General features: G+C 36.4%; 2 protein-coding genes across 5 annotated transcripts in view; both read left to right on the top strand.

Annotated features, from left to right (window-relative positions):
* LOC107925792 (uncharacterized) overlaps positions 1-13,552 on the top strand; it is a 108,915-nt gene that overhangs the window by 64,384 nt on the left and 30,979 nt on the right. The gene's annotated exons all lie outside the window — the stretch shown is intronic.
* LOC107925825 (uncharacterized) lies at positions 143-980 on the top strand. The gene has a single exon (XM_016856547.2). It carries the CDS (start codon positions 156-158, stop codon positions 834-836), a length of 681 nt encoding a protein of 226 aa, XP_016712036.2. The 5' UTR covers positions 143-155; the 3' UTR covers positions 837-980.

The following is a 13,552-nucleotide window of genomic DNA, read 5'->3' as shown; positions in this document are numbered from 1 at the left end:
ATTAAGTAAAAGTGAAAAAATGGCAAAAAAGTCATTCAATCTCTCCTTTTTGTCTTTCAATTAGACCGTTGCAATCTCAAATCTCTTTTTAATATCAAACTTAAAAATGCAATGTATTCCATTAAACAGAGTAAACCTTCAAGTTTCATTTAAAAATGAGAGAGACAAGTGAACCTCTGCGGCAAACCCCTGAACCAAACCCTGTTTCTTTGGAGTCTCTGTTCCATGTTCTCGACCCTATTTCTCTCATTCTTTCACATAATTCAAGCCCCGGTAACCCAATTCCTTTAAGGCTTACAACAGAGAGTTCTATAATGGAAAGGGGTCCCAGATATGGAGCTTATGCAGAGCTAAGGGAAACAAAGCTGGGAATGAAGAGTGGGATGATGCAACAAGAAAAGGAAGAAATCGAGCTTAAACAAACGCCAATGAAGAAGCAAGTGAAGTTTAGTTCAAGTGTGGAGGTTTCGAGGAAAGGGTCCTCTGTTTTGGCTCAATCGGTGCCTGATTTTTCTGCCACTTTAAGGAAAGAAAATCGAAAGCCACCAGTTAGGAGTGGGATGGAATTGACACCACCACCAACATCGGGGAAGAACTGGACAAGAGAGAATGGGGTGTGGCCGTCGAATTCGAGGGGAAGTAAATCTGCAAATGCAGGGGAGAAAAAAGGAAGGATGATGATGTTAAAAAAGAGTGTTGCAAGTGTTGAAGATTTGAAAGGGATTTCATTAGCAGTGACCAATGCTATTAACGGTGAAAACAGGGGAGGGAAGACTAGTGCCCGAGGTGTTGCTGGGAAGGGTTTGAACTTGATTTTGATTTTCTGGGTTTCTTGATTGGATTTTGTTTGATGTTGTTACAAGAATTGGTACCACATGTTAAGAGAGATTTGAAGCTTGTATTGTTTGTAATGGGAGATTGTTGATCTTCCTTTGAATGACTGAGTTGAATTGTTCAATAAAATCAAGATTGAAGAGTTATGTTGTTCTTGTCAAGACAGAACCATCAATGCTCGTGCATAAAATCCAATGGCTCTAGGCTGATGCCTGTAGCTTGTACTCAGTGTTCTTTCTTCCCTTATAGTCTAAGAAAAACTGATGAGCAAAGGGAATATTAGATATGCCATGGTTGATACTGTGCATGAAAAGAGAAAATATTTCTAGCTGCATAAAATCCATCAATGCTCATGCATAAAATCCAATGGCTCTAGGCTGATTTTCTAGCTTGTACTCAGTGTTGTTTCTTTCCTTAGAGTCTAAGAAAAACTGATGACCAAAGAGAATATTAGATATGCAATGGTTGATACTGTGCATGAAAAGAGAAGATATTTTGTGCTGCAACATGTAACCAAAGGTATCTCCTTAGCAACCTTCATTATTTTGGTTCCATCAACTCGGTATCAGGTGCGCTTCCCAACAATCTCAGCAGGGTGCACTCTATCTTCAAGCAGGGCACCATGGACACCAGTGAGTGCTCGGGTGCGAGGAGGCCGAAATGCAGATCCTTTTTTGGGTGGCCTCAATATCCTCCTGTTGGCAAGCACTACAACAGCCGGCAAAAGCATGCATGAACCAATACAACATAAATTAAGTCTACCAGCCAAGTAACTCCTGGCTGCAGCAATGAGAGGTTTGGTTTATTAAAAAGGCAACGCCTTCGCCAGCACGAGAGGTTTGGTTGAGGAAATGGAGGACGAACTCGTATTGAAAGAAGCAATGGTGGTGTGGTTGCCTTTCCAAAGCCAAAATGGTTTCTTATACAGAGCTCGTCCAGACAAATTTTCCATGGAATCTCCATTAACATTGGAGTAACTTGGATGGCTCCAAGAACCATGTAAGAATTCCTTCTCAAGATAAGCTGGCTTTCATCTTCTTCCTGGAAAGTTGAAAATTTGAACTGAAAACAGGTTACTTGAAGAACAAAAACTGCAGGGGTTAAAACGTAGGCTAAAAGATACAGTGCCTATTTTTTGATGGGGGCATCAGGGTGAGCCTTTAGGCGCCTATTTTTTGGGATTGCCGCTTGAGAGGGGAGGAGGCTTCGGCTTCACATTAGAAGATTTGTGAATTTGGGTACCAAATATAACATTATTATTTTTTGAATGTATTATATCTATAACAAAAATTATATATTAAAATAAATTTAAAAAATCTTTTTAAATAATATTGTTTAAAACTCATAACAAACATAATTAATATTTGTTTAAAAGCATAACTTGAAATGTAAAAAAAATGAAATTTAAAACTATTTAAACACATATTTAAATTAATTTATAAATACTAATAGATAATTTACTGTTGGATCATATTTGTGCAAGTCTTGAATGTCTTGAAGTTTGGGATTACGGCTGTTTAATTAATTTAGGATTAAATTCTTTTATCTTTAGAAAATCTTACAACTTTAGATGTTTAGAAATGCAAAGAGATGTTAGAGCAGATTACATCCTCCAAAGCCCAAAGTTTGGTGTGCTTTATTACAATGAAGACAAGAAAATGTGAAATGATGAGACAAGTAATTGCAAGCGAGGGGAATGGAAAATCATATGAGATTGTTTATAGAGAATTGAAATGTTTGGAGCTTCATTGTTTACTAAGCCTACCAGCTTTTGTTCAGGGAACCACATCTTCAGCTTTCCATCTTAGAATGAACAACTTCTATCAAGGAGTGTTAAGCACGCCAAAACTGCATAAAGTACAAGTAGCAAAAACTGATTTTGCGGACGTTGGGCTGGCGACCTGGATGCCACAGTGGAGCAATTACACAAAAAAACAGGTATTGATTGAAAAATTCATAGAAATATATATATTTTAATTGTAGCCTTGTAGGGTTGTTGTAAATCCATCTGATGGTGAATTTATAAGCAAAAGTATGAATGAAAGTCTCATCTTGTGATATCTGACTCCTTGTTATTACAGAATGTTGAACTGTCTGAAAACAAGAGCATGAAGATAGCCTTTACTTGCGAGAAGCTGGACTAATCGGACAAAAACAGTGATAATGCAAGTGAGACGAATATTGAATCTTGACTTTCGGAGGAGTTGTGAGACTTGATTGTTTTAGATTCTTGGGATTATATTTTGTTTTGCATTCTTTGTATTTTCAAACAATTTAGTCCTGTTCTTCTCTCTATCTGGGTTTTCTAAAGGCTAACAGGAGATATTTTTCTGTATTTTTCCTTACGTGTGGAGTATTATGCTTTAATTTTGGATGAGAAAAAAAGTAGGCTTATGTACGCCTTTATTATTATTATTATTTCTTTGGTTGGTTTAGCTTTGTGTAAGCATTAGATTTAATAAAGAATTGATGTTCTTTCTGGACTACATTCTTTTCAAATGTTTTATTTATTTGAATGATCAATCTCTTTAGTTTAGTTTGCCTACATTATTTTGCACTTAAAATATGCTATAAATTTTTTTTTTTGTGTATATTTGAAGATTAACTTTGTATTTTTATTCGAGTAATTTAATCTCTCTACTTTTTAAATTTTATAATTTAAGTCCAATTGTTAACATAATTAAAATTTTGTTAAATTTATTGGTATAAAATTTTAAAATAAAGAAAATACTTACTTGTTAGTCATGTAACTAAAAAAATGGTGTAATTACTTTAATTTAACAAAAGAATTTTAACCATGTTAATTTGAGCTTGCCTTTTTAAATTAGAAAAGTAGACGGACTAAATTCTTTCAAATAAAAGTAGAAAGATTAAATTTTTAAAATACAAAAATACGCAGGCTTCCAACAAATTTTAACCTTATTTTAACAGAGGAGAACTAAATTAGATTGCATAAGCAATCAAGATTTACTCATCAAAAAGACAGGGTATCATGTTCCTTTGAAAACTCATTTGGTGGTTGGCATTTCAGACTCCAAAGTGTTCATTCATATCGTATAGTAGAGCAATATAAATAAATTGTAGCACAATAACTATAGAAGAAGGTAGTTAGAGGTTTGAAAGAGTGAATCAAGTATGAAATCTGAATTTCGGATTCCTATAAGAATATTGCAGGTTGGGAAAATGGATTGATAAAGGCTCCCCCCAGTGTGTGAAGGTTGATACTTCTCAGGCTTTCAGCTCCACCATTCGATGCATTGGAAACCATGAAGCCGATTGCTGACGTTCTCCTAAACTGCCTTTTATTTGCTTAAATTCTGTTGCTCACTGTATGTTTATAGTAAGCTCTACATGTTTGATGATTTAGATGAAAAGTAGGGTAGGGTGTTAAACATGTTTCATCAGTTTCTCCATTGCCTAACTCAAACCCCTCTGCTAACATAACAACAGCACTTAATTTTTATTATTATTTGTTTTTTCTTCTTCTTTAATTAATAAATTCGGACCCCTCTATTTTGTTTTTATCCCTCACTTTCCATGCTACTTCTGTAAAGCCAATCACGCGGTTCCTTTAACTTCTTTTCAAGGTGAACTAGTATTATGGTACAACCATACTTTTATTTTTAAAGACATGAAGCTTTCTAAGTACCGCGTTAATTGTTTATGGCTCACCCCCAATGTTCCTTTATTAAATTTTGGGTAAACTATATAGTTGGTTACCCAATTTTAATAAGTTTTTATTTTGGTCATCAAAATAAAAAAAATGTTTTTTAGCCAATATCGTCATGAATTGTTTTTATTTTGGTCATTTTCTGTTAATTCAATGTTAGTGTACACCCATTTTACTCATCCAACTTTAATAAATTTTTAATTTAGTAACCTGTATTATCTTTTTAATTTTTTTAAAATTAATTTTAATTTTTCAGTAAGAGAAAAACCTAAGTTTTAAAGGGAAAAACTTGGATTTTCACATGAAAAATCATTTTATCTTTTCAATTTATTTTTCTTTTTTCTATTTTTAAAATTAGTATTAGAATTAATTTTATTTTTACATTTTCATATGGGGAAACTGTAAAACATGATTTTTTTTCATTTCTTTTTTAGAATTAAATTATATATAAAATTAATCTTAAAAGAAAAGAATATGATGAAGGGTTTCCTGTACAAGTGATATATCAGTTTTTTTTTTAATTTAAAAATAAAACAATCCAACTCATGAAATATTGAATCTTTAAAAAGATTCTCTTGCTCGCTGCAAAAAACTAAAGCAAAACTCTTATTAATTAATCCAAAATATCTTTTATGGTTTATTTGCAACATAAGCATTTCCGATCTTTATTATCGTCCAACATCGCTTATCGCTCCTCACTTTATTGCCCCGGCACCACAAGATCCTTGTCGTAAAGAACTTAATTAGAATATTTTAAACTTTATGTACTAGTTTTAAATTTGAACAATAATTTAGAGAATTGATCTAAATCAGTGCCAATGCACCCTTCACTTTTGGAGCTGTGTTTTATACTCCTGCTTATAATTTCTAAAAAAATGCCTATAAAATTGGAAATTAATCATCAAAATTTCAAAATTAATTGAAATCATAATATCTTTTTCAAGTTTTGGGTTTTATTGAATCTTATAATACTAAGTAATTATAGCATTATGAACGAATTGAAATAAAATTTAACGATAAAAATACTATATCCCATTTATATTTTGGGTATAAAAACCGAACTTTGTTAAAAAGAAAAACAAAATTTGCTACTAAATAAGAGAAAGTGTTCCAGTTTCTGTTAAGGCGTTGTTATACTTTGCTGCAAGGGAGGTGGAGTGAGTAGCTATAGAGATAAAGACAATGGATGTTGGCGGTGATGATGATTGGTAGTTTTTATGGTGAGTGTTGGACAATGACAAGGATTAGAGGTTCTTATGTTGCAAATAAATAAATAAATAATTGGACTAATTATAAATAGGTCCCTAGCTTTAGTCAAAAGTAAAAAAATACCACATCAATGATCCATTAGTGGATTAACATAATTTTTAATGGTAGTGACCGAGTGGAGCAATTATATTAATTAGAGTAACTAAATTGATAAAAAAATTTAGAGTGACTAAAATAAAAACAATGTTATTTTAGATTGACCTATGGCATAATTTATCTTACCTTATTAAAATAAAACCAACAACACAATCTAAGGCTTAGAAAAAAAAAGAAAAAAAAATTAAGTATGGTTGATTTTATTTAATTCAAATAAAATAAATACAAAATTTAAAACTAAAAACCATTTATTTTATCTATTAATTAAGATAATTTTGGTTCTCACTGATTTCATTTTAAAAGTTGTACGTCGCAACCATGGCTAAATAAATCAAAGTCATGGGTGACTTGTGGTTGACAAAATAATGGACTTTCCTCATCAATTTCTTTTCTCATCTCTCCATTATCAAATTTTAGGATATTTACACATTCCTCTACTGCCTACCCAATACTCACATCGCTCTTCTCCTCTACTTTCTTATCTTAGCTACGTTTACTCCCTTTTTTTTCCTGATCCACAAAATCAACCCTTTCCGGTACTTCAATCTTTGCTTTCTTATTATACAATCCACACGGAAATCTTCAAGTTTGCTTGGAGTTTGTGACTACTGTTTCCATTTTCTTCACAATTTCACACCTCCATTGCTTTTTTTTTTTTTGAGAGCTGGGACTCTGTCTAAAGCCTGATCTCATCTCATCATCCTTGTTTCCTTCTTATTTGAATCTGTTTCTCCTCTGTTATTCTATCACTTACGCTTTGCTTGAGTACTTTTGAACCCTCTCTTTTCAATGGAGATTACTATGGGCAGCGCTAGCAACCTTGTTACCGGTGTTCTCGGATACCTGTTCCAAAAAATCAAACGTAATTTCAGCTCTGTTTGCCACCATAGAACAATAGTCTTCGATTTCGAGAAGAAAGTTGAGATGTTGAAAGACAAAAGAGATAGGATACTGCTTGACATTGATGCTGCTGAAAAGAACGGCGACACTATATACCCCAACGTCAACCGTTGGCTGTTGAAAGTCGACAACATGATCAATTTAGAGGTGAGCTTAGTGAAGGGTCTTGAAGACGATGCAAAGAACAAGTGTTTCATAGGCTTGTGTCCTAATGTCAAGGCTCGCTATCAGCTTAGGAAGAAAACAGAAGACGGCGGCAGCTCCGTTGATGAACTCCTCCAGCAAGGTAGATTTGACAAAGTATCATACCGTGATGTCCCGCAGCCCATACTGGTTGTACCAACAAAAGACTTTGAGGACTTTAATTCAAGAAAGCTGGTGTTTATTGAAGTTATGGTCAGCATGCAGCAACCAAGACTGTCAAAGGCACTACATGCAGAAGCTGCTGATTCACCTAGTCAGCAAGCTGTTTATGTTTCATTTTGTAATTTTAAGTTAGAGTAATGTAACTTAGTTGCTTTATAACTATGTTAGGTTTATGCTTGATGTAATTTTGATATTGATTGAGCTGATAAATCAGCTTTGTTTATTTGTTCAAGCTAATTAGCACAAGTTACTATGTGTATTAGTGGTAGTAGGTGAAGTTTAGGTCAACCTACCGTTTTGTCAAGATTGTAAACTTGTTTATGTATTGGCTTTGGGCCATTTTTGAAATTTAATGAATGAATTCAACAAGTTTTCATCCATATGCTCTCCATTTTTAGTTTTGCTTAAAATCCATTTGAGTTTTCTGCTTTGTTTCTCCTACAAGTCACGAGACTTGCAAAACAAGCATTCTGCTGAAGCTTGCTGCTGCTGCCTCTTGCTCCAACAATTGGTATCTAGAGCCGTATTCTTAGAGGACCTGTTGTAGTTCAACATCAAAACGATGGCATCATCAGGTTTTTCACCAGCTTCACCACCTGTCTTCAATGGAGAGGGCTTCAACATTTGGGCAGTTAAGATGAGGACTTACCTGCAGGCATTCGACCTATGGGAAGTTGTCAACTCAGATGCTGAGCCAGCACCTCTTCGAGCTAATCCAACAGTTGCTCAAATAAGGCAACACACTGATGAAAGAACAAAAAGGCACAAGGCCATGTCATGCATATAGAATTGTGTGACAGATGTGATCTTTATGAGGATCATGGCCTGTGAAACACCAAAGGAGGCTTGGGACAAGCTGAAAGAAGAATTTCAGGGGACTGAGAAAACAAGGCAACAACAGCTGCTCAACTTGAGAAGAGATTTCGAAAATCTCAAAATGAAAGAGGAAGAAACAGTTAAGCAGTACTCAGATCGGATTATGGCTGTTGTAAACAGCATAAGGCTCCTAGGAGAGCAATTCAGTGAAGCTAGAATGGTTGAGAAAGTCATGTCCACTCTACCAGAGAGGTATGAAGCTAAAATTTCATCCCTCGAAGACTCAAGGGACTTGACAACTATCTCCTTAACTGAGCTAATCAATGCCTTGTATGCACAAGAGCAAAGAAGAGCCAGCAGACAAGAGGAGCACCAGGAAGGGGCTTTTCAAGCCAAAGAAGCCTCGAGCATCAAAACTCATAAAGGCAAAAAGTTCTGGAAAAACAGGCCTAAGCCTGATGCTGCTAGGAGCAGTGACCAACTCTGCAGACATTGTAAAAGAGCTGGTCATCCAGAAGATAGATGCTGGTTTAGACCAGATGCAGTATGCCAACACTGCAAGAAAAAAGGCCATGCTGAAAAAGTTTGCAAGAATAGAAGCAAACCAAGACAGAATCAATTTCAGCAACAAAAGGTAGAAGCTCGAGTAGCTGAAGAAAGCAGTGATCAAGAAGAACATGTTTTTGCTGTGTCATGTGCAGCAAATCACAAAAAGGGTTCAAAGGGCTGGCTTCTAGACAGTGGGTGCACAAACCACATGTCACCAGATGCAACTATCTTCAAAACCCTGGACAGAACCTGCAAAACCAAAGTAAAAATTGGAAATGGTCAGTTAATCAATGCTGAAGGAAGAGGAGATGTGCTGATTCATACCTCTACAGGTGGCAAAATCATTTCAAATGTACTTTTGGTACCTGAAATCGATAGGAACCTTCTCAGTATAAGTCAACTACTTGAGAAAGGTTACTCAGTTGTTTTCAAGGAGAAAGAATGTCAAATTTTTGATCCAAGTGGATCAAACCTCATAACAGTCACCATGACTGATAAATGTTTTGAAGTAGACTGGCCAAATGACTCACATTCAGCCTGCATAGCCTCCACTGATGACTCGAGACTCTGGCACCAGAGGCTTGGACATGCAAACTACAAATCCATAGCCCGCATGGTCAATGAAGGACTGGCAGAAAATTTCATCGATTCAGTGAAGAATGATGAGCTTTGTGAGATATGTCAGCAAGGAAAATTGGCAAGATTGCCATTTCCAGCAAGCACAACATGGAGAGCATCAGAGAAGCTTCAGCTTGTGCATACAGATGTGTGTGGACCAATGAAGACTGAGTCTCTCAAAGGAAGCAGGTACTTTATTTTATTTATTGATGACTTAACAAGATACTGCTGGATTTATTTTCTAAAACAGAAGTCAGAAGTTTCATCTGTGTTCCTGAAGTATAAAGCTGCTGTTGAAACTGAGTCTGGTTGCAAACTTAGAGCAATGAGGTCAGATAATGGAACTGAGTACACCTCAGCTCAGTTCCAAGCCTACTGTGAAGAAGCAGGTATCAAACACCAGTTGACTAATGTGTATACACCCCAACAGAATGGGGTCAGTGAAAGGAAAAACAGAAGCTTGATGAACATGGCAAGATGTCTTCTGTTTGAGAAGAATTTGCCCAAAACTCTGTGGGCTGAAGCTGTTAACACAGCAGTCTATCTCCAAAACAGGCTCCCAACCAAGGCTCTGGCTGAAAAGACTCCATTTGAAGCCTGGTTTGGGTTTAAGCCATCACTGGCTCATCTCAGAACCTTTGGTTGTCTGTGCTACACACAAGTTCCAGCTGAGAAGAGAAGCAAGCTAGATAAAAGAGCTCAAGCAGGGATCCTGATCGGCTATAGCTTGGTTAAGAAGGGCTACAGAATCCTAGAACCTGCTACAAACAAGATATTGGTTAGCAGGGATGTTGTTTTCAATGAAAAAGGACACTGGAATTGGGAGAAGGCTGAACCAGAGGCAGTGGCTGAAGATCTCGCAGTGGATCAAGTTGAAAATGATGAAAACACACCTGAAATGGATGTAGATGATGTTCCAATCAGAGGCACTCGATCACTGGTTGATGTTTATGAAAGAGCACAAGTGGCTACTGTTGAACCAAGTTGCTTTGAAGAAGCAGAAAACCAGGAGGACTGGAAGCAAGCAATGATTGAAGAAATCAGAATGATTGAAAAGAATCAGACCTGGAGTCTGGTTGATAAACCAACAAACAGGAAGATTATTGGTGTCAAATGGGTTTATCGAGTAAAGAACAATGCTGATGGTAGCCTAAACAAGTTAAAGGCTAGATTGGTTGTGAAAGGTTTCAGTCAAAGGTATGGATCAGACTACCTGGAAACCTTTGCACCAGTGGCCAGGCTAGACACTATCAGACTGCTAGTTGCCTTAGCAGCACAAAAACAGTGGCTGATACACCAACTTGATGTAAAATCAGCATTTCTGAATGGATTCCTTGAAGAGGAGATTTATGTGGAGCAACCTCAAGGTTTCAAGGTGTCTGGCAAGGAAGAAATGGTGTACAAGCTCAACAAAGCCTTGTATGGCTTGAAACAGGCTCCAAGGGCCTGGTATAGCAGAATAGATGGCTATCTGACCAGTCAAGGATTTGAAAGAAGTCTTAGCGAGCCAACTCTGTATGTTAAATCAACTAGTGCTGAAACTCAGCTCATTGTCTCAATATATGTCGATGACCTACTGGTGACAGGAGGAGATCATGAGATGCTAAGCAGCTTTAAAGTCAAAATGCAACAGCACTTTGAAATGTCAGACTTGGGATTGATGTCTTACTTCTTAGGCATGGAAGTAATCCAAGCTAAGAATGGGATTTGGCTAAGTCAAAAGACCTTTGCTATGAAGGTTCTCAACAAATTCTCAATGGAGAATTGCAAAGCAACCAGCACACCAGTTGCTGTTGGAGAAAAACTCTCGAGCCAAGACAAGCATGAAAAGGTTTGTGAAACAACCTATCGAAGTCTAGTTGGATGTTTGTTGTATTTGACTGCTACTAGACCTGACATAATGTATGCTGTGAGTCTACTCTCGAGGTTTATGCATTGTTCAAATGAAAGTCATTTTAGAGCTGCAAAAAGGGTTCTAAGATACATCAAAGGAACTTTGTCCTATGGAATGCAGTTTACCAAGGCTGAGAACTTGAAGCTAGTTGGATATTGTGACAGTGATTGGGCTGGTTCCTTGGATGACATGAAGAGCACTACAGGTTATGCATTCAACATAGGCTCTGCTATGATTTGCTGGAGCTCAAAGAAGCAGGGTGTAGTGGCTCAGTCGACTGCAGAAGCAGAATATGTGGCTGCTGCTGCAGCAGTCAATCAAGCCATATGGCTTAGAAAAATTTTGAAAGATATCAATCATGAGCAAAAGGAAGCAACTGAGATAATGTGTGACAACCAATCAGCAGTTGCTATTGCAAAGAATCCTGTTTTTCATGGAAGGACCAAGCACTTCAACATCAAACTTCATGCAGTTCGAGAAATGGAACAAGCTCATGTTGTTAAGCTGATACATTGCAGTTCTGAAGAGCAAATTGCTGATATTTTAACAAAAGCACTAAGTGTTTCCAAGTTTCAACGCCTGAGAACTAATATGGGAGTTTGCAACATGCTAACCAAGGAGGAGTATTGAAGTTATGGTCAGCATGCAGCAACCAAGACTGTCAAAGGCACTACATGCAGAAGCTGCTGATTCACCTAGTCAGCAAGCTGTTTATGTTTCATTTTGTAATTTTAAGTTAGAGTAATGTAACTTAGTTGCTTTATAACTATGTTAGGTTTATGCTTGATGTAATTTTGATGTTGATTGAGCTGATAAATCAGCTTTGTTTATTTGTTCAAGCTAATTAGCACAAGTTACTATGTGTATTAGTGGTAGTAGGTGAAGTTTAGGTCAACCTACCGTTTTGTCAAGATTGTAAACTTGTTTATGTATTGGCTTTGGGCCATTTTTGAAATTTAATGAATGAATTCAACAAGTTTTCATCCATATGCTCTCCATTTTTAGTTTTGCTTAAAATCCATTTGAGTTTTCTGCTTTGTTTCTCCTACAAGTCACGAGACTTGCAAAACAAGCATTCTGCTGAAGCTTGCTGCTGCTGCCTCTTGCTCCAACAGTGTTTAACAAGATCATGGAGGCGGTGAAAGATCCTAATCTCAACATTATAGGGGTGTACGGAACGCCTGGTGTCGGCAAGACGACTCTTGTGAAAGAAGTTGTCAGACAAGTCAAAGAAGATAAGTTATTCGACTCTGTGGTTATGGCTGTTGTGACTCCTACTCCTGACATAAAAAATATTCAAGACCAAATTGCAGATACGTTGGGATTGACATTTAAGGAGCCGAGTATGAATGGAAGAGCAAGTCGGTTGTGCCAGAGGTTGAAGAAAGAGAAAAAGACTCTTGTTGTTTTAGATGATATTTGGACTAGATTAGACCTGATGGAAGTGGGAATTCCTTTAGGAGATGAGGATCAGGTATGCACCATACTGCTGACATCCAGAGATCGTAATGTTCTGACGAGGCATATGGATGCTAAAAAGAGTTTTCCAGTTGGAGTTTTAGAAGACAAAGAAGCTTGGGATTTCTTCAAGAAGATTGCAGGGGACGGTGTTGAAAGTCATGACCTGCCTCCTACAGCAATTGAGGTAGCTAAAAGATGTGGTGGTCTACCAATCGCCATTAGAACACTTGCAACGTCTTTGAAAAATGAACCTCCATTTGCATGGGAGGATGCTTTGCAACAACTAAACAGGCCACCGTTGAGCAACTTCAAAGGAGTACCAGCAGCTGTATGTCCAAGTATGGAATGGAGTTACGATCGTTAACCAAGCGAGGAACATAAACAGGCTTTTGCTTTACGATCTAATGGGTCATAATGTTCTCTTTGAAGAGTTGCTTATGTATGCAATGGGACTGGGTTTATTCCATGGTATCAACACAGTTGAAAAAACACGGATCAGATTATTGACAGTGGTGAGTCATCTGAAAGTGTAGGACCTAATTTGAAGCGATCTTTAAAAGAGAAGAACTTGTTAGATGCTTTCAAAACCTTTAATCAACCTCAACATATCTCAATATAGAATTAAAAATATTTATGTGAAAAAATTGTATAACATCCCAAAAATTTTCGAAGTTCGAAATAGCGACAAATAAATGATAAACCATTAAAAATTTGAAAAAGCTAAAAAATAAGAACAATCATTGTTATGAGACATTAAAGACAAGTTGAAGGCGACTGAAAAAATATGCATATTAAAAGAAATAAATATGGGGTATTGACTAAATTATAAGAGAGTGAAAAGTATTAGGGCTAAAATGAGAAAATTTAAAGTTAAAATGATTAAATGAAATTGAAACAAAAAGGAGAAGAGACTAGAGGAGGAAATTTACCAAAAGAAAAGATGAATCATCCATGAAATTGTAGAAAAGTGGAGGGGTAAAAATGATAATTATTGGAGAAGATAATTATGGAGACTTAATGATTAAGGGTTAAAATTGCTGGCAAAACATGATTGGAGGGTCAAAGTGTAAATGATTAAA

Source organism: Gossypium hirsutum, chromosome D11, assembly GCF_007990345.1.
Source record: "Gossypium hirsutum isolate 1008001.06 chromosome D11, Gossypium_hirsutum_v2.1, whole genome shotgun sequence".
Lineage (NCBI taxonomy): Eukaryota > Viridiplantae > Streptophyta > Magnoliopsida > Malvales > Malvaceae > Gossypium > Gossypium hirsutum.
The sequence above is the reverse complement of the archived record's forward strand: the minus strand, read 5'-3'. Positions and strand labels throughout refer to the sequence as shown.

Excerpts from the sequence above, each read along its gene's own strand:
- LOC107925825 (XM_016856547.2), top strand. The coding sequence starts at position 156 with ATGAGAGAGACAAGTGAACCTCTGCGGCAAACCCCTGAACCAAACCCT.